Source organism: Oryctolagus cuniculus, chromosome 9 (assembly GCF_051225735.1).
Source record: "Oryctolagus cuniculus isolate XC-2025 breed Fujian yellow rabbit chromosome 9, ASM5122573v1, whole genome shotgun sequence".
NCBI classification, from domain to species: Eukaryota; Metazoa; Chordata; class Mammalia; order Lagomorpha; family Leporidae; genus Oryctolagus; species Oryctolagus cuniculus.
Window position 1 is genome coordinate 84,677,247 of NC_142875.1, and position 25,269 is coordinate 84,702,515.

The following is a 25,269-nucleotide window of genomic DNA, read 5'->3' on the forward strand; positions in this document are numbered from 1 at the left end:
CTTCCTTTCCTTCTCACTTGGAGAACTCTGCCTTTTCATGTCTATCTCTCTGGTTTTCATTATAGAAAGTTCCCAAGTCTCATAAAGTAGCAAAGCTGTTCTAATAGGCCCCTATGTATAATATAGTCTTCTTTATTTCCTGTCTTGGAAGCTATATCTTGCCCTTTGTTTTGCTTTCTGTTTTATAATAATACCAAGTGTTTGATGTTGCTGGATTTATATTCTTTACAAGTATAGTTTATGAACATTCACTTTAAAAATGGTATGATGTATTTACCTCCAGTGACTAGCACTTCATGATTTTGTTAATTAGCATTCTTAGCTTAGAAAATATGCATAGACACAGAATTTTATGCTGTATTCTACTGATAACTGTATTTAATGTCACACAGTGACGTTTTTCACTTTTGCCTCCTCCTGCTTGTTATGGGCTCTCCTACTGGATAGTTTGTCACACCAATCCTAAGTAGCTTGATAAATGATTAGGACTTTAAATTTTAATGAATAGTAATTAGTAAGAGCCGTGTATGCAAGTAAGAATTCATGAGTAGTTCAGAACATTAATTTATAACGAGAATCTCAATATTAGAGCACATGAGGTCATGGTTATCTGGGGCACCACTAAGTGACAGTATCACTAGTCACAGGTTGATGCAAATTGTCTGTGCAAGCTGAATAGCACAGCAAAGCACAGGCAGTAGGAAACAATCGTTTTCTTCATAGACAAACAGAATGTATTCTTCTTAAATAGGAGAGCTTGCTATCACTTGTGAATAATGAGTTGACTGACAGACTTGTAATAAAGAATAGGGTGATTTTTAAACTTTTTTTCTTCTAGCCAACTTTAGGGCAATTTTTTTTAAAATAGTGTGGTCTGTTTTAGAACATGTATTCCATATGTGGAAATAGTCTATTATATTCTTAACTGTGCATGCCAGCAAAAAAAAAAAAAATTAGAAAACATTTCAGGGTAACTGTTGGTAGATTCATTTCCTGCTTATACCTAAAATATCTAATTACAGGTACAATATTAAAATACTTTAGGAATATTGCCTGCATCCTGGCATACTCTGGTACAATATTAGTTCTTCCTTCCAACATAGTAACTACTTACTTTTTCAGGTGCTATGATTGGAATTAAGTATATGATTTATTTAAAATTCATTGTTTTTCTTTCTTTTTTTTTTTTATCTAAAAGCAGGATTTAATTGAGAAACAAAATGTAGCCAAAGCACATCATCTCCAAAATTGTTCTGGAACCACATACAGGGTACATTGTTCTTGGTGCTAAACATACAAGAAGTTTTAAGGTGGATTTTCCAGAGGAATTAAGACACCTATATAAACTGTATCTTGCTACAGTTACTGGTGTGGTATATGTAGAATGACCTTAAAGTTATCCTTTAAAGTGGCAGTAAAAGAGGACACACTATTCATAATAATAGTGAGACAAGAAGCAAATCAAAATTGTTCCCAGTTGGGCATGGACAACTCACCAGTGATAGGTGACAGCAATGATGGAGTAGAAATTCTGAGGAAAGAAAGAGTAGTAAGGGCTTGTGAGCTCACACAGGCTTAGAAGGAGGCCTCAGAATAAGAGGAGAGCAATCAGGAAGTCATTCTGGTGATTCTTGATAGGAATGGGTGGATAATGAACGTGTCAATTTGGCTGAAATAGGACTTTGGGTAGAGAAATACTAATAGTTTGACTGAAGAGTTTGAATTGCGAACTCTGTGTTCTTAGGGGTTACTTAACCTCAGGGTTCCAGTTTGCCATCTGTAACATGAAGAGAATAGTACGTATTTCAGAGTAGACTATTGATTAACTGTATACCTCGTGCCAAGTACTGTGTAGCACTTTCAAGCAATCAGGATGTGTTACCTATCTAGACCACAGTTTACTGGGAAGAGTGACAGTTTGCAAGATGAGTTTCGCCAGGACCCTGACAGCAGAGAGAATTTGAAAGTTACTAACTGGATAAGGAGGGGTGAGAAAAAGGGCAGGACTAAATGATGACCCTAGATTTTCAAGCCCGAATGACTGAGGAGACCAGGAGAATTTAGAAATAGTCAGAAAATTTAACCTGTTATTTAAGCAGAAATAGGTTTACTTTTAAACCTAATCAGTTTTAAGGGGACAGTAAGCGCTACCTAATTGGAAATAGTCAGCCAACAGTTGGGGAAATGAAAGTGGTTCTCCATAGAATTTGAGAATAGAAACATGCCTCACTTTACAGTGCGCACACTTTTTGAGAAATGTGTCCTTGGGCAATTTCACCATTGTGTGCATGTCATTCACTGTACTTCCACACACCTCAGTGGCATAGCCAACACATCCAGGCTGTGTGTGTGTGTGTGTGTGTGTGTGTGTGTATAACATAGCCTATTGTTCCTAGGTCCACACGACACAAAACAACATGAGATTAAATTGAGCACAAGAAAATGATACAATTAAGAGATGCAGTGAAGAGGAGATGGATGAGTCTGTTGCCAAGATGACATGACATGCCCCATTTTAACTTTTGTATAAGTAGTAATACACTCTAAAATAAGGATTGAGGGCCAGCACTATGGCACAGCAGGTAAGGCCACCACCTTTAGTGCCGGCATCCCAGATGGGCGCCGGCTTGAGTCTCGGCTGCTCCACTTCCAATCCAGCTCTCTACTATGGCCTGGGAAAGCAGTGGAAGATGGCCCAAGTCCTTGGGCTCCTGTACCTGCATGGGAGACCCAGAAAAAGCTCCTGACTCCTGGCTTTGGATCGTTGCAGCTCTGGCCATTGCGGCCATTTGGGGAGTGAACCAGCTGATGGAAGACCTCTCTCTCTCTCTCTCTGTCTCTGTCTCTGCCTCTCTCTCTCTCTAACTCTGCCTTGCAAATAAATATGTACATCATTTGCAGTTTATTGTAATTATCAAGAATCATGTCTGTACATAATTGTATGTGCTTTGCTTTTTATGACTGGCAGTGTGTTATCACCACAAACGTGGGGGTAATGTATTGCTCTGGGGCCTTGTGATGAATACGATGTCACTAGACAATAGCAGTCTTTCAGCTCCATTCTAATGTAGGACCATTGTATATGTACTCCAATGATGACTGAAACATCACCATACAGTGTGTGACTATTCCAAATTGGTGGCAGTTGAAGCCTTGGAAGTGGGTGAAGTCTCTCAAAGATGGAGTAGTAAGAAAGGGAAATATTAATATGGGAACCTTGGAAAAGCCCATATTTTATTATGAAACGAAAAAAAAACAAACAACAACAAAAAGCAAGACTCATAGACTTAAGGAAATAGGAGTATTCTTTCCTAGGTAATGTTTTACCAAAAGCTAGATCTTTGGGGTAGGAAAGAAAAATAGTTTTGTGGTTTAATATTGGAACCATGTTAAAAGTATAGGAATTCTCTGGGCTTTAGAAACCATGCATGGCATATGTCTCCAAGAGGAGGATATCTGAAGTGGCATTGTATGGATTGCTGAACCCTTTTCTCCTCCAGAATATCTCATGGGGGCTCATGTTCCAAAAACACGCTTCAGGAATTACAGAAACTCAATGAAGGAAGATTTTTAAGAAGGAAGGAGTTAAATTATGTGCTGTGTTGCCAAAAAACTAAGGAATATGAGTAATGAGAAGCTTTTTTTTACATTTTTATTAGTCATAAGTGACCTTTAAAGGTAGGATTTCAGAGCATGACTTCAATAGCACAGGTTTATAGTGAATCAAAGATAAAGAGTTGATGATGAGGGAATAAAGACATTGAGCTTGCATCATTCCAGCTTTATTAATTCAAGTGTAAAGTGTGACTGATAGGAATGATTTGATCATTACTGAATGTTTATATGTCCTATGTATATTACTTTTATTATATAATAAAATTTTTATATTTCTAAATAACATGCCCTTTTGTTTAGGGCTAATCATATGATACTAGTGCCAGATGAGACTTTGAACAGTGATCTAGAACAATCCCTTTGAGAACCATTAGTTTTCTTTTTCATAAGGTAAAGGCACTCATTAAAAGTATTCTCCTTTCTAGGCCAGCGCCATGGCTCAACAGGCTAATCCTCCGCTTAGCGGCGCCGGCACACCAGGTTCTAATCCCGGTCAGAGTGCCGGATTCTGTCCTGGTTACCCCTCTTGCAGGCCAGCTCTTTGCTGTGGCCCCGGAGTGCAGTGGAGGATGGCCCAAGGCCTTGGGCCCTGCACCCCATGGGAGACCAGGAGAAGCACCTGGCTCCTGGCTTTGGATCAGCACAGTGCGCCGGCCGCAGCGCGCCGGCCGCGGTGGCCATTGGAGGGTGAACCAACGGCAAAGGAAGACCTTTCTCTCTGTCTCTCTCTCTCTCTCAACTGTCCACTCTGCCTGAAAAAAAAAAAAAAAGTATTCTCCTTTCTAACCACAGCCATGGCATCAAGTCTAAATCCTTCCCCCCATGTTTTCTGAAAAGGATGTGGGAAGTAGAAGCCTTATTCAATTCATGTTTTTATGTGTTTATTTAATGTGAATTTTAGTTTCATCTCATCTCTGGGTATATTTTACACTTCCATAGAACAGTGATAGAAATGTTTAATTCTCCATTATAGTATAATAGGGAGAAAGTCACACACAAGTTGACTATTTTCGTTATAGTTATTTCAGCATTTTTAAAGGTACAGTACTGTAGGACTGACTTTCCATGACAAGTAAAATTTTTTTTTTAAGATTTTTATTTATTGGAAAGGCTGGGTTACAGAAAGAAAGGAAGAGGCAGAAAGAGCGAGAGAGATCTTCCATCCACTCCTCAAATGGCCGCAACAGCTGGGGTTGGGCCAGGTTGAAGCCAAGACCCAGGACCTTCTTCCAGTCTCCCACATGGGTGCAGGAGTCCAAGCAGTTGGTCCATTCTCTGACGCTTTCCCAGACCATTAACAGGGAGCTTGATTGGAAGTGGAACAACTGGGACACGAACTAGCACCCATTCTGGATTCCAGCAATGCAGGCAGTGGCTTAACCCACTGCACCACAGAGCTGGCCCCTACAAGTAAAATTTCTTTCTATGGCAATATACCATTCCCAACAAATTTTAAAATGAGTAAGCAGACTTGAGTGTCAGTGGCCTATCTGTATTAGCCCCACCGCCTCCTGCCATCAGACAAAAAAAGCAAAACCAGAGTACTGTAGAGTTAGTGGCTATGTTTTGTATCTTCTCCAGCAGCTAGCCTGGTGCCTGTTAACCCACATTCGTGTGTTTAGTTTTTTAAGTGTCATTTTAAAGTAGAACAGTCTTGAACACTCTAGTGTAGGACTCCTTTACCCTCAGGATTTGGCATGTAAGAAGACCTCTTGCAGTGAAAAAAACTTGCTTAAATTTTTGGTTGATTTTTAGGTTGTGATAAAATACATATAAATATTACCATATAGACTATTTTTAAATGTGCAGTTCAGTGATGTTAAGTGTGTTTCTAATGTTTTGCAACCATCACTACTATTCATCTGAGAAACTCTGTCTTGCAAAGCTAAACCTATATCCGTCAAGTAGTAACTCTATTATCCCATCCCCTGGCCTCTGGCAACAACATTGTTTGAATTTTTCCACCATTTCCAACCACTTTTCACTTAATATCTACTTGAATTCCTTACACATTCCATGGCTCAGAGGAATGCAAGATTAATTTTCAGTTAATAAGCAGCACACTGATTATGGTATATTTCTTTAAAAAATTTTATTTATTTGAAAGAGTTACAGAGAGCAGGTGAGGCAGAGAGAAAAGTCTTCCATCCGCTGGTTCACTCCCTAATTGCCACAATGGCCAGAGCTGCGACAATCCAAAGCCAGGAGCCAGGAGCTTCTTCCAGGTCTCCTACATGGATGCAGGGGTCCAAGGACTTGGGCCATCTTCTGCTGCTTTCCCAGGCCATAGCAGAGAGCTGGTTGAGAAGTGGAGCAGCCAGGACTCGAACCATCCCCCATCTGGGATGCCGGCACTGCAGGTGGAGGCTTTACCCACTATGCCACAGCACCAGCTCCAAGATTATAGAATATTTCATCTCAAAAGTTTTGTGACTCTTAGGAGAAAGGCCCTTATGGAGTGACTATTTGAATAGCACAGAAATGCAGTATTAAAAAATTATTGGGAGAGTATTGAGAAGGTGCTTTGAGGTGGTACTGAAGTATACTGGGATACTTCCTGGCCCAGGAGAGAGAAAATCTGGGCTCTTTATTGTGCTTTGCTACCATCTCGCCTCTGATAGACCCTGTTTATAAACTGGATGAATTCTGAGACTGTCCAGCTTTAAAAGTTATTCAGGATTGAATAACTGAGGACTATCGTTAAAGGCATGTAATATTTTTAAAAGATTTATTTATGTATTTGGAAGGCAGAGTTACAGAGAAGAGAGAGGTCTTCCATCTGCTGGTTTACTTTCCAAATAATTGCAACAACCAGAGGTAGGCCAGTCCAAAGCCAGGAGCCAGGAACTTTTTCTGGGTCTCCCATGTAGGTGCAAGGGCCCAAGCACTTGGGCCATCTTTCTCTGCTTTCCCAGGTGCATTAGCAGGGAGCTGGATTGGAAGTGGAGCAGCTAGGACTTGAACCCGTGCCCATATGGGATGCCATCACAGATGGCAGCCTTACCCACTATGCCACAATGCTGGCCCCCATCTAAGATTTTTCTGTGTGATGCTAGGATTTATTGGTATACCTAGTTGATAAGAGGGAACTAAAAGTACTATCTATTAGATGTTGAAATAGGATACATGCTAGAACTAGTCAAAGGACATAATACATGTAAGGAAAACTTCTGGTACCTAACTGATATTCAGTAAATGTGAATTTCCTTCCCCATGATTTCTGGTTGTCTTAACCATAGAACTTCTGTCATCATGTTTGCATTAATGGGAGGTAGGCAGAATGATCATCTCCCCAAAAGATGTGAAAATATATCACATATATTGGAAAAATCTGCTCTCTCCCTCTGTTCCTTTGCCAGCCCTTTTCCTCCCATCTCTAGTTTAATATCTTCAGCCCTTGTGAAACAAGCTTTGGTGCTTCAGAAACAGTTGTACTGATGCAGCAGTTAATTTAGTGAGCCATGAGACCAGAAACAACTGCTCAAAACAAAAGTTTGCTTAGATACAAATCCAGTGTCCTGGAAAAAGTACTCTGGTTTGGTTCAGGTTTGTTGTTTAGCTGATAGTACCTATAGAAAATTAGACTGCTACCTTTGCATATTGATAACACATTAAAGCAGCTGGTTAGTATCCTACATGCAGTTTTTAAAGGGATACAGGCCGTAATTTAATTTCAGAACAGTGTGTTTCATATCTTTAAAGGATTTAGAACTTGAAAAAATTGTAATTTTAAGAATAATTTGCAAGAATTCTGAAGAAAATATATTGTCTGTATTTTCATGGATTTGATAAAAGTTTCCCAAACTTATTTTAAAGTAAATATACATTGTAAAGTACTTAAGCAAAGAGCACTGTATAGTGTTATGTGGTTTTCTAAATTGTTGATGATTATGATGGTGATGATATATAATTTGTGATAATAGCCAGCTAATTATGTACTTACCATATGCTGGGCACTAAATGCCTTACAAATTCTGAACTGCATACTTTGAAATGTACTTATATTATGAACCGAGTTGGAGAAAAAAATTGAATCTGGATAAAAGGCAAGTAATTTACTATTATTGTTCTTTCATCTTTACAGCAGTTTCTTGTTCATGTTCAGTGTTCAAAATTATGTTAATTAAATAGTTGAATGATCATAAATTAATAAAATATTAAATATTGCTTTAAATTGTGGTTCTCCTCCTGGATTTTGTTATGCATTAAAATGTTTTGGAAATTCACCTTCCAAGTAAATGAGAAGTTGTAAAATTTTTACATGGAAATTTAAGCTTCAAAAGCTCTCTGACTTTGTTTTATCTTCCTGTTATGGTGGGTAAGTGTTTCTACAATTAAAAACAAGTGGTCCCACTGAAATTTCACCTATAAAGATTTCCTATTTAACATATAGTAGAATCTACATCGTGCTAAGTGCTGAAGAGAATATAGAACAATATCCCATAGCTCCATTCTGTTAAGCAAATCTCAGTGTACCTTAGTTTACAACTGCATTTCTTAAGCCATCAAATACAAGTACGTTCGTAGGCAGGGATTCAGATATGTTTTCTTAAAGGTCAAAATCCGTTTTATGGCTGCCTAATATGACTTCCTTACAAATATGATTGCTGCTCCATTCCAGTGGGGAAGAGAAATGCTTTCTTGGCTCCTCCAGTTCTATTTTGAATTTCTTCTGCTACTCCCTTTTTCAAAAATTTAGTTTGATGGCTTCATCCAGATAATTAGGCTCAGGGGGATTTCTCTTGTCATCTTCTGTCATATGCAATACACCAGAGCATGTGAGCTGGGATAGGAGGTGCAGGGGCAGAGCTCTGCAGGCAGAAGGAACGATGTGTGTAAAGGCCCCAAGAACTTGGCAGACAGTCCTCCCTTGGTATCCACTGACAGTTGCTTCTCGGATCCCCCTCAGACACCAAAATCTGAGAAGGCTCAATTCCCTTCTATAACATGGCCTATTATTTGCATATAATCTAGGCAGATTCTCCTGTATGCTTTGTCATTTCTAGATTAATTGTAATACCTAATATAACTACATGTAAGTGTATTTTATATATGTACATATATAAACACACTATAAACGTGTTGTATGTAAAGGAATAATGACAATTAAAAGTTCACTATCTGAGCTATAGTAAGCCACTCAGTAGAGGTCATTATTTTTTACTTTATTTTTTTCTTTTTAAGATTTATGTGTTTGAGAGGCAAAGTTACAGAGGGAGGGAGAGACAGAGAGAGAGAGGTCTTCAATCCCTGGTTCATTCCCCAAATGGTCACAGCTGGGCCAGTCATTTTAAACATTCATTCAGCAAAAGATACATGGTCGACACTCAAATTTTATATCCTGGCTGCTCCTCTCTCCCATAGTTATCTGTCATAGCTTCAAGGTTATGAAATCTTGAAATCTCTGGTAATCCAGGCATCCAGCACAGTTTCTGTTTCAGAAAATGTTTGAATAAATGAATGAAGGAAAGCTGATGGGGTCAGTTGTTTAATCTAGTGGTTAAGATACTTATGGCCTGTATCTGAGTATCAGCTCCCAGCCCCAGCTCCTAACTCCAGCTTCCTGCTAATGTAATTTGGAAGGCAGTGTTGATTACTCATGTAATTGGGTTCCTGTTCCCATGGAGGAGACCTGGATTAAGTTCCTAGCTCCCAATTTTAACCTGGCCCAGCCCTGACCATATAGATGATTGGGGAGTGAACCAGCAGATGGGAGCTCACTCTGTTTTCCATCCCTTGGTTCACTCCCCAAATGCCTGCAACAGCCAGGGCTGGGCCAGGCCAAAGCTGGGAGCTAGGTACTCCATCTGGGTGTGTCACGTGAGAGTCAGGGTTCCAAGTGCTTGAGCCGTCATCTGCTGCCTCCCGGATGTGTTAGCAGGGGCTGGGTCTGAATCAGAGCAACTGGAATTTGATCCAACACTCAAGTAGGGCTGGAGGCATCTCAGGTGACAGCTTAACCCATTACACCACAATACCTGCCCCATGAATTTAAATCAGTAGAAAAATGAACACGTTTCTCTTCTCCCTCAGTCTTTTTTTTTTGCTTCATGGGACACTTAAAAATTCAAAATATACCATTTATAAACCCATAACTCTAGGACAAAGAAATTTGCCTGTTTTCAGATAGGTTTGTGTCCTTTTTTTCTAGATCAAGTAGCTATTTTAATATACAGAATTATTTTTTGAAGGCACTGTTCATCTTCAAATGCAAATAACATGAATAACCAAAGGCAAGACACACAATAAACACCATATGAATTTCTGAAAAATTTATTAGTTTTTAGAAAATATTTTTATTTTGGGATAATTATAAGTAATACAGAGAAACCTTACATACTCTTCACCCCGTTTTCGCTAATGGTAGCATCTTCCATAACCTCAGTAGAATATCACAGGCTGATAAAACTCACAGGCTGTTGAGATTTGTCTACTTTGACGGGCATTTGTCTGTGTGTTTGTGTTGTATAGAGTGTTTATATATATGTGTGTATATACATATATGTATATATGTGTATATATGTATGTATATATATATGTGTGTGTATATATGTATTTTTTTAGTTGTGACAGGTGACTGCCCCCGCAGTTAAAATGCAGAACAGTGCCATCACCAGGCCCCTTATGCTTCCCTTGTATAGAAGTCGCAGCCCTGCCTCCACCTCCCCTTCCCGACACCTGCCACCAGGCGTCCCTGTAGTTTTGTCATGCAAGGGGAACCATACAGGCTGCAGCCATTTGGGATTAACTTTTTTCCCCTCAGCGTAATTTCCTTGAGAAAAGTTGATGGCTTTTAAAAAGTGATTTGCAAAGAGGGTCCCACATCTTTCCCCACTCACCACTTAGCCATTCACTCAAAATGGCAGGAATGAGAGCTACTAGGGCAGAGGTGCTTCTCTGCATCGTTGCCCACAAGGAAGCTGCACATTTGAAGGGAAGGGCGCCAGTACTCAAAAACTCTGAAGAGAAGAGAGAAGTCTTTCAGGTCAGTGTGTTGGTTTCTTTGTTTGAAACAGTAGTGTCTATTTCTTTGTGAAAGGTGTGGTCCATCACCTTGCCTGCTTTATTTCCAAAGGCTGTTTGTTCCATCTTCCATTCTTCCTGTCTCTTTCCCCTCATTTTCTCCACCCTGACCAGTTAAAAACACATTATTGTGTGAATCAAGTTGTGGATGAGATTTCTCCAAATAGATGTACTCTATCAAGTAGAAATGGAAATTTGAATTAAAACTTTGATAAACTTGAAATTGCATGCACTGGAACATTCTTCCACTGGCCTTGCAGGAAAGGATCATGGCCATTCTTCTTCATTAGTAGTCTTGTTAAGATTTGTTTTGCTACAAAAATAATTATAAAATACATATTCATTCAGAAGATCTAAATTCTATCTCCTGGGAATTTTATTAAATAATAAGAGTTCCATCTCTTACCAAGTCATTCAGAGTCCAGATTAAGTTTTCTTTTTAGACAAGTATGAATACAAAGTGTATCATATTTTAAGCTATGCATGTCCTGTTTTTAACCTACTGTTGATTTGTAGAAGATCCCATTGCCCCACAAGCAGAGGTTTTTACATGTATTTTATAGATTGATTTAGCTTAGCTTCAAGGAATTAAAAAGATCTTTCATTAATAAATATTTAATGTTTTGTATGGAACTAGCTCATATTTATAGAAATTACCAAACGGTTACTGCAAAAAGCTATAATTGACATGATTTTAGGAATAAGCCCGAGGAGATCCTTGCTATAAAAGAGGAACAGTTAACTAGTGACCAGCTGAGTATCTCAGTGTTTATCTGGGTGATTACTTTCAAGATTTCTTCTAGAGGAAATTGAAGGAAGTCAGGATTTTTCTTCGTTGGTATTACAGTCCTAAGATGCACTTGAATCCTAAGATATAATTGAATTCTGAGGCAGATTTGTGTTTCCAGTGTAGGAGCAAGTTTGTCCCATCAGTAGAAGCATAATAAGTCAAGACCAATCTGTTAATCTCCCATATCAATAGTCCAGTTTTTGCCTTCATTTGAAAATGAGGCCCAATATACATGTCTTGATATGTTGGCTCAGAATTTTACTTTTCAAAATGCTTTGATAAATGATAGCCTTTATAGTAACTGTGGCATGTTGCTAACACAACAAATTGTAGATTGAGGTGTTCACAAGTATGAACTCCACCTGTCCACAGCATTACTAAGAAAGCATTATTGTCCGGTCCCAGTCTGTATACTGCACTGGTCATTGTTATGGAGTCCAGAACTCTGAAGCCAGGAGTGAAATCCTAGCTGTGACCTTTCCAGTCTGCACTTGCTTCTTGAGAGAGAAACTGAAATTCAGTAAATACTGGTTGACCACCTGGAATGCGGAATGCAGCAGGCGCTGAGAATGTTTCAGGCAATTTGTTATTTCAGTTAAAAGCTTAATGTTGAGAGTTTATTGTTGCTCTTTGTAATGGGAATGGAAGCTTCTTCCCTGAACTGTCTGACTTAGTAAATTCTAAGATTTATGTACTTACTGACTTACTCTTCAGAGCTGTCATATTTTCCCCTTCCCCCCTCCCCAGAGGCATGGTCAGTTGCCCCCTGAGTAGATAAATCTTGCTGCTTTTTATTCTGACTTTCAGAGCCTGAAGCCACTTTCAGCCTCCACCCTAAGTTACAGATTCAGCTTTCCCTGGGGTTAGACAGAACCTAAGCGTGTGAAACAGGCCAGTGTGCCTAGGAAGGATCCTGTGTTACCTACCAGTGCATTGCTGACAGTGTTGTGTGTCAGTTTTAAAATTAGGGAATGCTGAGAAATTTTCAGCGTGAACCCAGAATGTTTATAGATGGAGATGTGTGTGTATTGTTTTGTTTTTAAGCTGCTGAAAGGAACTCAGAGAGTAACTGGGAATGCCAAACTTCTAGAACAAAAGACCTTAACTTAGTTCACTGCATAGTGTTCAGAGGATTCACAAACTCTTACAACTTCATATTAAAACATTGTAGTCCTGTATCTCTATGCTTAGCTTTTAAAAAAAAAAAAAAGCTATAGAGAAAGAAGATGACTTTATTTTAGAGCAGTTTGAGGTTTCACAGCAAAATTGAGAGAAAGGCATTGGACATTTCTCAAATACCCTGTGCCCCTACAGTGTATAGCCCAGCCACATTAGGAACACCCCTCACCCAAATGATACATTTGTTAGAGTGCATAGTGTGCTTTTATTATTATTTTTATATCCTCAAGGGGAATATCTATGCAAGAAAATACTTAAATTGCTTTGTAAGCCCATCCTGATACAGCACTTGATATGTTTAACAATTTTTAAAATCTTTTTTTTTTTTTTTGATAGGCAAAGTTAGTGAGAGAGAGAGACAGAGAGAAAGGTCTTCCTTTTCCATTGGTTCACCCCCCAAATGGCTGCTACCGCCAGCGCGCTGCACCAATCCGAAGCCAGGAGCCAGGTGCTTCCTCCTGGTCTCCCATGCAGGTGCAGGGACCCAAGCACTTGGGCCATTCTCCACTGCCTTCCCGGGCCACAGCAGAGAGCTGGACTGGAAGAGGAGCAATCGGGACAGAACTGGCGCCCCAACCGGGACTGGAACCCCGGGGTGCCAGTGCCGCAGGTGGAGGATTAGCCTAGTGAGCTGCGGCACCGGCCAATTTTTAAAATCTTAATAGTATGTGAGATATATCCTGAGATGACTAAGGATATTCTTTGAAATAGTGTCATATTCTCTCTTAAAAGTAATACATATTTAATGAAAGGAAATTCAGAAATACATAAAGAAGAAACTAGAATCCAACTTTAATAGATGTCACTATTGTTAGTACTTGGTACATCTTTCTAGACTTTGGTTTGGGTGTGTGGGTGTGTGTGTGTGTGTGTAAAAGAGAGAGACGTTTATACTACTAAAGTATAAGCAAACTCTGCTTTGTATTTTAGATTTGTAAACTGTTAGAAGCACTTAAAGACCTTGTCTCCACGTGCAGTACATTGTGAGGGTCAGGGCTTCAACATACAAGGATTCCAGAAGATACCGGTCAGTCAGCAGTGACGAAGCAGTTAGCTTTCTCTCATGTGATATATGGTGGGCATCTTCTCAGGTCATATCACCTAGACCTGTGTCTCCTGTTACTAACAACTGCTCGGATTTCCATGGTAGGGACTACCATCATTGAGCTTTCCACTAATGTAGTCGTGGACAGCGGGAAGAATTGAAAGTATGCTTTAGTGGTACTTTTATAGGTCCTAACGACTAAATTTTCCTTTTGTTATTTTTAAATATTATAATTTGAATAAAAGTCTAAAGGAAATTAATTTTTTAAACTTAGAAAACTATTCCAAAAAATACTAGATTCATATAATTTACATAGTTCTTTGGAAGCTTGAGTTTAATTTTTTCCCTGTTTAAATAAACATTTATAGCCAGACTATTTTAAAGCACATAATTCCTTGGGCATTAATGACTGAAGGCTTTATATCTTTGTTAATATTCATATGTAAGGAGATAGCCATGAATAATAGCTCCATGAGAACTAAAATTTACATTGTGTGGCATAAATCTTGGGTACTTTGTTTGAAGAATCACTTATTACTTATTTGCTATAAGAAATAAAAAAGGTGGTACTTTTATTTATTTTACTGTTTAATCATTTTGCAAACTTGAACTTGTTCAAATGGAACACACAGTTTCTGGATCATATTACTTTACAGCATTGTGATTTCATCAGATCTCTTCCTGTATGTGACTCTTTGGTGTGCTTTCATTCTGATTAGAAAAAAACAGTAAGAAATTCTTACTGGATGTATCAGAAGATGAATATAAATTTTTAAAATGAGTTTTTATTGAAGTATCTATAGTTATAATGCAGGTTTTATATGGAACCCAGTTCCACTCATCTAATATGGAGTCCAGTTGCATTCCACTGAATGCAGTTGTTTATTTCTGGAGAAGATAGAACGTTCAACACATTTTCATAGTGGTGAGGCTCTGGGAGTGCTGTTGGTCTTCAGTAGTATCTAGATGGTTCTGCAGTAGCTGCCGATTTATTTATTGTAGACTCTGGCATCTTAAAAGATTTTCTGGTATTTTTAATAAGGAAAACAATATTGTAACTGAAGAGGAGAGTCTGGGTGCAACCTGGGACCTGGCACAATTCAGCTGGTACAATGCCATTCTCTGTTCTGTAGAAAAGAAGCGAGGCTAGATTGCCCAGTCCCAGGGCTCAGCTTCCAGGAAGGTCGTCTTTACCCCTTAATCAGAGGCCCAGAGCTGTAGGAAACCATGCCATGTTTCTATGACTTACGGGGAAATGAATAAGTTTGGTAGTTTTTACAAATAACAATTATGCCAGATAAAAATTTAAAAGTGAACATTTTGAAAAATATATTGAGGATGGTATAAGAAATGCTTATTTACTTGAAAGTGTGAATCCAGTAAGTCTCAAACATTTCAAGTCTGTTTTCTCCCTCAGAATTTTCTCTGAGGGTAAATTTACATCCTTTGTTCCACATTCCCCAACCAGCTACCAAAATAATAAGTGATTGTGTACTTGGTATGCAGGTATTAATAGATTCCTATTAATCATGATGAAATAATTTAAATTATAGTTTCTGGTTAATTTGGGTTTGTATAATTTTTGAAAGGTAAAAGTATAATACTTATTTTCTTAGTTACGGATATATTTCTGTTTAGGATAAGACATGCAAAATTTGTATTCTGTGGTAATAGTGAAAACCTGCAAAAGTCCAATTCTGAACATTGTTGGGGTAGTTATATTTGAAAGTACAATAAACTTTAGTTTTCCTTTGCTCATACATATACATATGTGCCATACATACACATATGTCTTAATGGAAAATAAAATCATAGCAAAATTCCTATTCTTTGCATTAAAAAAGCTTTAGAATTAAGTAAGTAAAACCACAAGTTGGCATTGATAATATTTAGAATGTGATTGAAATGAAAAAACCTGTGAATCATATTTTTTAACTTAAAAATCTTTTAAGAGTTACAATAAAAAAATCACTCTCTTCTTTCAGATAAATTTGCGCCTCATCTTGGTAAGCGGAAAAACAAAAGAGTTCCTGTTTTCTCCTAATGATTCTGCTTCTGACATTGCAAAGCATGTGTATGACAACTGGCCAATGGGTGAGTGGGATTTTTCTCTTAAAAACAAATAATGTTAATTCTTTATGTTCTACCTTGTTTCACATTTTGAAAATATTACAAATATCGAAAAACAAATAATTGAAGGTATAAGCCTCATTCAAAGGAGATCATTATATCATTCCCTAGATTTTGTATTTCAGCTATCTCATTCCAAAAGATGAAAGAGCCCAGTGCACAAAATCCCTGTTTTTTGCCTTAGTGGAAAGTATTAAAGAGCAAACCACAAAATAGTTAATATATTTGTACTTATATCCATAAACCTGTTTGCATCATAAACACAAAGTGAAAGGAAAGAAAAGCTGTCTTTCACAGATTCTAATTTGTTCTCATTGGTCTACTCTGTACAAAGCTTATGTAAAAGTTAGGAGTGAGACAAAGTTAACATCTAATTTGTGTCAGTTCATGTTCTCTGAACTACTAAAATGTGACGAAGATGTGCAGTCCATTTTTGCTTTCCATTTTCAAGCCAGCGTTTATAACAAGCAAATTTGGAGAGTGTGTGGGGGGTCTCCTTCTTTCTCTGATTTCTTTTCTATGTGATGGTTCTGACCTCCCTTCCTTAAATGAATCTTTGATTTACTTTCTTCCTTTAAACTTCTCCAGCTGTCCTTTTGGCCCTTTTTGTGGCATATACGATTAGGGCTATAACTGTTAAACAGCTGATTTTACATTATTAGGAGCAATTTGAACTTTTAGAGGACAAGACTTTTTTTTCTAACAGAGAAAACAGTGTATATATACAAAAAATGAATCAGATTAGTTCAGTGTTTCTTAACCTTAAATAATATGTAGAATCTTTTTATAGGAAAAAAATTCTTACAGATTCTCCCTAGTAGTGACTTAAATTACTTATAATGTATAATTTTAAATGTAGAAACAGAAAACCCAATTAAAACTATATCCATGGAACTAAAACAGATCTATAAAGAAAATGCAACTGTAACTCTAAAACTAATAATGTTCAAATTAACATTAATGTTCCAATAATGTATTTTTGCTAAAGGCAACCCCACTGCTTGTATCATGAGTGCTGTTGAATATGGCCTGCCTGTGGGTGTGTGACAGCTAGGTTATCTGTAGGTTCACAACAAAACCTTCATTCATAAGTGTACCAAATTGTCATTCAGTCTTCTCTTAGAATATATGCAGTAAATGAACCTCTGTTCTTTTCTCATTAGTCTCTTGACAATTAAAGGAGTGCTGGCTGCTCGGCGCCAGTACAGTCGTAAACCTCGTGCATTCATGGGCACTAAAATCCCAAGGCTGCGCTTGGTTATAAAGTAATTATTTGAATCATCCAGATAATCTGTTCCAGATTATTGTTAAAATGAAAACATCATTTAAAAAAATTCTTGATGAGGACTTTGAGACCATAAGAACATGTCTTTGTGAGCCCACAGTCCTGAGTTTAAGAAACCCTGATTTAGACAAATACTTTGAATTACTGGGTCTTTCTTCCCATTGGTAACCAGGGGGCTAGTTCGTAAAAAAAGGAAGGGAGTAAAGCTAACAGAGCAAGAAGGAATTTCAGAAAAGCTAAAGTAGATGAAATTTGAGCTAAGAATGTTACATATTCCTGATAACCAGGCGGGATAGGTAACTGTCAGTTTGACAGGCATTTTCATAAATGGAAGGAGTGATGTTGTGCTAAGTATGATGTAAAAGTTCACTTTTATGGAGCTTTGATGGAGTACAGATATCTTGATACATGGATATTTAGAAAAATTTATTTGGGCAATATAATAACTTGAGGTGAAAAATGCTTTTACTTTCATAATTATTTGACTTAAAATTAGTTTTAATTCCTTACAAAGTTCTGGTTAATGATAAACAAAGCTAAGAATCCAATGCATATTCTGAAGTGAATGAACTGTTATAGGTGCTGAGTATTAATCATATCAGTTAAATATTACTTGAAAAATTTTTAATTTTCATTGTTTGCCAAATCTACTCAGCAATTTTAGACTCTATAGGAAATGTGAAGGAATAATTTTATATGAAATATTTAAATTAAAGACTTAGATCTGCTATGTTGTGTAAAGTACTGAAGGTCACAAGTGCACATATTGATGCTAATGACAAAGGTGTAGTAAACATTAAATCAGTAGAGGGAAATACTTTGTAAAATGTGCTTTTGGAAGGAATTCATCTACTTTAGCAGACCTTTATGTAGCTTACTGGAAATACAGCTAATAGGCAGAAATCTGGCACAGAGCTGTTATTGGAGAAATACTAATAATGCCTGAAAATACTCATGTAAGCCTTGTTCTAAGGCCTCTCTCAATTTCAGATCTTTGGAGAGAGGGAAAGAGAAATAGTATACTAAACCAGAGCAGGATGTGGACATCATGAACAGTGTAAGACAGTGCAGTGTAAGAGAATGCAATGTGAGACTCCCAAGTCTCTGCATCTTAAAATAGTATTTTAAATATTATTGGAATATTCACCTCTCTCCCCTCTAAATTAAATGGTTACTGTCATTCGCCTTTATGTCTATGGAATGTTTCCATTTTGGTCAGAAATATTTTATTAAACAATAATTAGGAAAGTTATGAATTTCTTCCAGAAGAGGAAAAAATCTGGGAACAGAGGAATAAAAGACAAAAGGCTTGTCAGAAGGAGAGAAGGGGAAGGGAAAGGCCTAGGGTTTGGACCAGGGAATGATTGAAACTCATTTCTCCCTCTCCCAATTTCTGCTGGGCTCAAGTCCCTGAGAGGCCATGATTTTATCCAACTCAAATTCATCATTTTGAAAACTCAAAAATCATGAAGTTTCTACTTTATGTCTCCCCTGTGAATGCAGGGGTCCAAGCACTTTGCTTGGCCATCCTCTGCTGCCTTCCCAGGCTCATTAGCAGGAAGCTGGACCGGAAGAGGAACAGCCGGGACTCAAACCGGTGCCCACATGGGACGCCGGCACTGCTGCCCAGGGCTTTAACCTGCTGCACCACAGTGCTGGCCCCTGAAATTAATCTTCAAAGGACGTATCTTTTACTAGGATTAGATTTTTCCTAACTCATTTGCATTTTATAAACTTCTATGGGTTACAATTTGGGACATTTTAGTATTCTTTGAGAAGTTAAAACTAGTATTTTTGTAGCACTTGCTGAGGAGAATAAGCAAGAGCCAGTGCTGCTTATCCAGAATGCTTGGGAAAAGAAATGTTCTAGAGTTTAGAGCTTTTTCAGATTTTGAAATACTTAAAATAGACCTCAGTGGTTACTGGTTGGGTATCCCAGATTTGAAAATCCAAAATCTGAAATGTTCCAAACTCTGAAACTTTTTTTTTTTTTTAAAGATTTATTTGAAAAGCAGAGTTACAGAGAGGCTGAGGCAGAGAGAGAGAGAGAGCGAGCGAGCGAGCGAGCGGGGGGTGGGGGTGGGGGTGGGGTCTTCCATCCGCTGGTTCAGTCCCCAGATGGCTGCAACGGCTGGAGCTGCATCAATCCAAAGCCGGGAGACAGGATCTTCTGGGTCTCCCACATGGGTTCAGGGGCTTTTTAGTGTCATTGCTCAAAAAGTTGCAGATTCTGGAGCCAGCACATTGGTGTAATAGGTTAAGCATCCACCTGCGGCACCTGCATCCCATATGGGCTCTGGTTTGAATCCCAGCTGCTCTACTTCCGATCCAACTCCCTGATACTGGCCTGGGGTAAGCAATGGAAGATGGCCCAAGTACTGGGGACCCTGCACCCGCATGAGAAACCCGGAGGAAGCTCCTGGCTCCTGGCTCCTGGCTCTGGCCTGGCCCAACTCTGGCCATTACAGCCATTTGGGGAGTGAACCAGCCGATGGAAGACCTTTCCCTGTCTCTCTCTCTCTGCCTATATAACTCTGCCTCTCAAGTAAATAAATAAATATTTTTTAAAAAAAGAAGCTGTAGATTCTAAGCATTAAGTTTTGGATTTTTGGGTTAAGAATGCTCAACCTGTATCTCACTTATGGGAAGCTCTAGGTCTTTTCTTCGACATACTCTAACTGATTTAGGTATGAATTTTTGAAACCTTAATTATGTGGTGAAATGCACCTAACCAGATCACTGGATTCTTTTCAGACTGGGAAGAAGAACAGGTCAGCAGTCCAAATATTCTACGACTTATTTATCAAGGACGATTTCTACATGGAAACGTCACATTAGGAGGTAATAACCACCATTGTAATGGGTTTAATGTTCATGGTGTGTAGCTTTATCTCTTCATTTTGAATGTTAATATCTTCAGTTTACTAAAAAATAATAATAAATTCAAACTATGACTTCTGGCTGTTTTTGGTATGGCTACTCCTTTATATTTTGCATTCTATTAGATCTAATTTAACTCTGATTCATGTGCTTTACTTAATGAAATAAACTCTGTCCCTGTATAATAGAGTTCATACCTACTCTTTTATAAGTATAATTTTATTGCATTTCTGAATAATATAATTTAGATGTAATATTTGAAGTTAAAACTGGAGATATTAATTGGGAAAAATTTATGATAATTGGTTTTTAAATGTAATAATGAGGGAATATTTTCCATTTGATTTCAACTGATATAATTATGGATTATGTGAGAATGAATGTAAATGACTTAGGAGAATACCAGTATCTTTTTTTTATTTATTTGAAGTTACAGAGAGGGAGAGGCAAAGAGAAAGGTCTTCCAACCGCTAGTTTACTCCCCAAATGGCCACGACAGCCAGAGCTGGGCCAGTCCAGAGCCAGGAGCTTCTTCTGGGTCTCCCACGTGGGTGCAGGGGCCCAAACACTTGGGCCATCTTCAACTGCTTTCCCAGGCCATAGCAGAGAGCCAGATCAGAAGTAGAGCAGCCAGGACTTGAACCTGCGCCCATGTGGGATGCCAGCACTGCAGGCAGTGCTCTACCCACAGCATTCTCCCCCTCCCCCCAGCAGCAGTATCTTAAGGAGATTGGAAGAGCAGATTTGGGATCCAGACTGTCCCAGTTGTATCCTGACTCCACTGCCTATTTGCTGTGTAACCTTGGGCAAGTGTCTTAGCCAATGAGTTTCCTCATCAGTAAAATGTAATAACAATAGTGCCTACCACCTAGATGGGGAGAGAGAAATTAGTTTATGTATTAGAGCACTTAGACTCCTTAGAGTAGCAAGCAAGTGGTGCTTGGTAAACACTGTTAGCTGATACTGGTCTTTATATGTGATTGGAGAAATGTAGCTCAATAGTGCCCCCTTAGGGGGGAGCATTTTCTGCTATCAACAGAGCTTGTTTTGTTCTATTTTTTAAATAAATATTGCTGCTTTTTTTAAGGTTTATTTATATGAGAGGTAGAGTTACAGACAGTGAGAGGGAGACACAGAGAGAAAGGTCTTCTGTCCGCTGGTTCACTTCCCAAATGGCTGGAGCTGCGCCAATCCAAAGCCAGGAGCCAGGAGCTTCTTCCAGGTCTCCCACACTGCGTGCAGGGGCCATGCATTTGAACCATATTTTACTTTTTCCCAGGCCATAGTAGAGAGCTGGATCGGAAGTGGTGTATCTGGCACTAGAACCAGCACCCATATGTTATGCCGGCACCTCAGGCAGAGGATTAACCTACTGTACCATAGCACCAGCCCTGCTTGTTTTGTTTTAATAAATGTATTTCACTTATACTCAGATAATTGGAAATTTGTGGGCAAATGAAATGATCTATTTAAATATACCTTTATTTCAGTATAGTCTTTTTTCTCTGAATGTAACAATGAAACATTTCAATTGTTTTTCCTTAAAAGTAGAATATTTTTATTCATTCATTCAGCATATATTCATTGAATACTTAATGTGCCAACACTGTGCTGAACACAGTGAGTAAGATAGAATCTCTCCATTCAAGGCACTCAGGTATTACATAGGACAGAGATAAAATCCACTATGTGATAAGTTCTAGAGTAGATGAACACAAATGCTTTTATGACAACATCAAATCAACAGAACATTTCAAGATGTATTATCACACTTTATCAAACTTGAGTGGCAGTGTTAAAATTGACCTAAAAAGTACTTCTTCTAAGCAGTATTTTCCATTTTAAAACAGAAGCTTTTGGTGTATGGTTTTTGCGTAGTTAGATAGACCAGGCCTCAATGTCATTGACTGTTCGCTTCCTGGCTGTGTTGTACATTCATGAAGGGTGAGGCCATGTTTTAGTCTTTTATAATTCTCTGTGGCTCACACAAGATCTTGTGTGGATTAAAAATTTGTAAATTTTGGTTAAATTTGATTTCTTGATAAACGAGTGAATCTTGAGATTTCCCTTTTCCCTTTGAATATTGACCATTGTAAGCAGTTTCCACTCCTTTTTGTTGTGTCCTTCCAACTGCAACTTCATATTAAAGAGCATATAACTGGGGTTAAGGGGCCGGCGCCATGGCTCACTTGGTTAATCCTCTGCCTGCGGTGCCAGCATCCCATATGGGTGCCGGGTTCTGGTCCCAGTTGCTCCTCTTCCAGTCCAGCTCTCTGCTGTGGCCCAGGAGGGCAGTGGAAGATGGCCCAAGTGCTTGGGCCCTGCACCCCATGAGAGACCAGGAAGAAGCACCTGGCTCTTGGCTTCGGATCGGCACAGTGCTGGCCATAGCAGCCATTTGGGGGGTGAATCAATGGAAGGAAGACCTTTCTCTCTGTCTGTCTCTCACTAACTATATCTCTTCCTGTCAAATAAACAAAAAATAAAAATAATAATAATTGACGTTAAAATATTCATTCCCTCTAAGATAGGAATTTTTGCTGATATTTTTTAAAAACTTGTTTTAGGATAAGTAACAAATTGACATATCATTATTAGTGTAACTCTGTGTTTGTTACTGTCAAATCTTTTAAAAAGCAAAACGAACCATTTCTGACCATGGTGATTTAGTGAGGGAACCTAGGATTGTAGATGGTTCTCTCAAGTTGATGAACACAGCTAGTCACCCTGTGGCAGTTTTAAGAATCTTTCATTTATTTACTTGAGAGACAGGGAAAGGCAGATGCCCATAATGGCAGGGCCAAACCTGGGAGCCAGGAACTCAGTCCAGGTCTCCCACATGGGTGGCAGGAACCCAGTCACTAGGACCATCACCACTGCCTCCCTGGTGCAGTAGCTATGGGTATCCAACTGAGGCACTCTACTGTGGGACACAGTATCTTATTATTACTGTTAACATTTGTTTCTTTATTTATTTTAAATAAATAGAGAGAGATCTTCCATCTGCTGGTTCACTCCCCAAATGGCTGCAACAGTGGAGGTTGGGCCAGGCTGAAGCCAGGATTCTGGAACTCCATCTGGGTCTTCCACATGGGTGACAAGGACCCAAGCATTAAGCAGGGAGCTGGATTAGAAATGGAGCAGCCAAGACTCAAACTGGCACTCGTATGAGATGGCAGTGGCTTAACCTGCTGTGCCACCGTACCAGCCCACAAGTATCTTCATCAGTGTCAGCCACTAGGCCAAACACCTACCTCCTCCTGTGTTCGTGAATGTGAATTATAAAACAGACTGGTAACCGCTGTTTTGAATGGCCAGTGTGGAAACAGATTGAGACTTGTCAGCACCCCATACTTGCTCAGCATAGCCCTGTGAATTAGACTTAAGACCTATAGCTAGAAATCAAAGGCATTCAGTTTTCTATTCAGTATAAGAAAGAATATTTGAATGTGTTGAGCTGCCTAGAGAAAGAATGATGCACCACAGGAAAGAGTAACAGCCTTGTCATAGGTGATGGTCAACAGTGGGTGATTGTGAAGTATCAGGGATTCAGCCATTGATGGAATTCAGTCACTGAGAAAGGTTAAAGGAGGAGGCCTGGGCATTTTCCGCTGTCTTGAGATTCTGTGTTTAGTAAGTTTCAGATAGGAAATTTTGGCAATGAAGTCTTTTAACTGCCCAGAATCCTCTTTGGGGTGTAACCTTTTAGTCATATAGAACTTGAGTCCACTAAAGGAAAGATGTGACAGCCTTACTAACTGGAAGTTCAAGATGATCAGCTGAAGCTTTGATGTTCAGTACATCCCAGCTCAGTGTTTCCTGAAATACAGTGTTGAGATATGGGCATGAGAAACCCCCCAGTACTTAAATTAAAATGCACATTTCTGGCTGGCACCACGGCTCACTAGGCTAATCCTCCGCCTTGCAGCGCCAGCACACCGGGTTCTAGTCCCAGTCGGGGTGCCGGATTCTGTCCCGGTTGCCCCTCTTCCAGGCCAGCTCTCTGCTGTGGCCAGGGAGTGAAGTGGAGGATGGCCCAAGTACTTGGGCCCTGCACCCACATGGGAGACCAGGAGAAGCACCTAGCTCCTGCCTTCAGATAGGTGCGGTGCGCCAGCCGCAGCGCGGCGGCCGTTGGAGGGCGAACCAACGGCAAAGGAAGACCTTTCTCTCTGTCTCTCTCTCTCACTGTCCACTCTGCCTGTCCAAAAAAAAAAAAAAAAAAAAATGCACATTTCTATGGTGATTGGCAGATTTGGGATGCCCACATCCCATGTAGGAGTGCCTGGGTTTGAGTCCCAGCTCCAAACCTGGTTCCAGCTTCCTGCTAATGTGTGCCTTGAGGAGGCAGTGGTGATGGATGGTTCAAGTGGTTGTATCCCTACGCCTACACGGAGACCCATATTGAGTTCCAGACTCCTGTCTTCGGCCTGGCCTGGCCTGGACAGGCCCCAGTGCCTGGCAAGTGTAACAGTGGATGGGAGATTTCTGTCACTCTCTCTCTCTAATTGTGTTTCTGTCTTTCAAGTAAATTCTTTAAAATACAGATTTATGTATGTCCCCCTCATCCTTCACCCTCATCTCCCAGTTTCACTACTGAATTGATATACCAGGTAATTTTTTTTATATACATTAAAGGTTGAAAGCCTCTGTTCCGTATATTGCCCAGTATTGGAAGCATTCACAGTGAAGGAATGAGACCACGTTTTAGATTCTAGTATCTCTCTTCCTTCACCCTTAATGTTATAAGCATCAATAAGTACCATTTCTAGTTCAAATTCAAATGGCAGAGAAAAATAATCATCCCTGCACAGTTAACTTTATAACTTCAGATGGTAAGCTGCTCAACTTTCCAGGCCTTTCCTTGAATTTTCAATTCCATTCCACCTGCCTGTTTTCTGAGATTTGTTTCCCTTTGATTTCACAAAATGCTAATGATGGTGGTAATAGTTAATGCTTTTTCTATTTGTTTGTTTTTGCCAAGCCCTGGCCAAGGTACTTTTCTTAGATTGCTGCATTTAGTGGGCGCAACTGTAAGAGGCAAGAAATACATCTACAACTTAGGTTGAGGAAGTGGAGGCTTAGGCAGTGGTAAATAACTCTCTCAGAGCTATGCAGTTGGTCAGGAGTGAAGACCATTTTTAGCCCAGTCTAGATCATCCATGCCATCAAGAGGAGGATGTGAGTGATTCATAGCTTGTTACATGCACTATTTAAGTTCATTTCAGAGTTTAACATGTTTACCAAAACTTTGGTGAACTTTTAATTCTGTAAAAATACTTGTTTGCATTTTTGTGTTCAATCAGACATAGTAAGTTAAAA

General features: G+C 39.1%; 1 protein-coding gene across 1 annotated transcript in view; it reads left to right on the top strand.

Moving 5' to 3' along the window:
• Positions 1 to 25,269, top strand: part of UBL3 (ubiquitin like 3) — a 69,818-nt gene that overhangs the window by 40,356 nt on the left and 4,193 nt on the right. The window contains exons 2-3 of the mRNA XM_008273523.5: positions 15,638 to 15,746; positions 19,822 to 19,908. Coding sequence (XP_008271745.1) covers positions 15,638 to 15,746; positions 19,822 to 19,908 — 196 coding nt within the window. The remainder of the gene's footprint in view (positions 1 to 15,637; positions 15,747 to 19,821; positions 19,909 to 25,269) is intronic.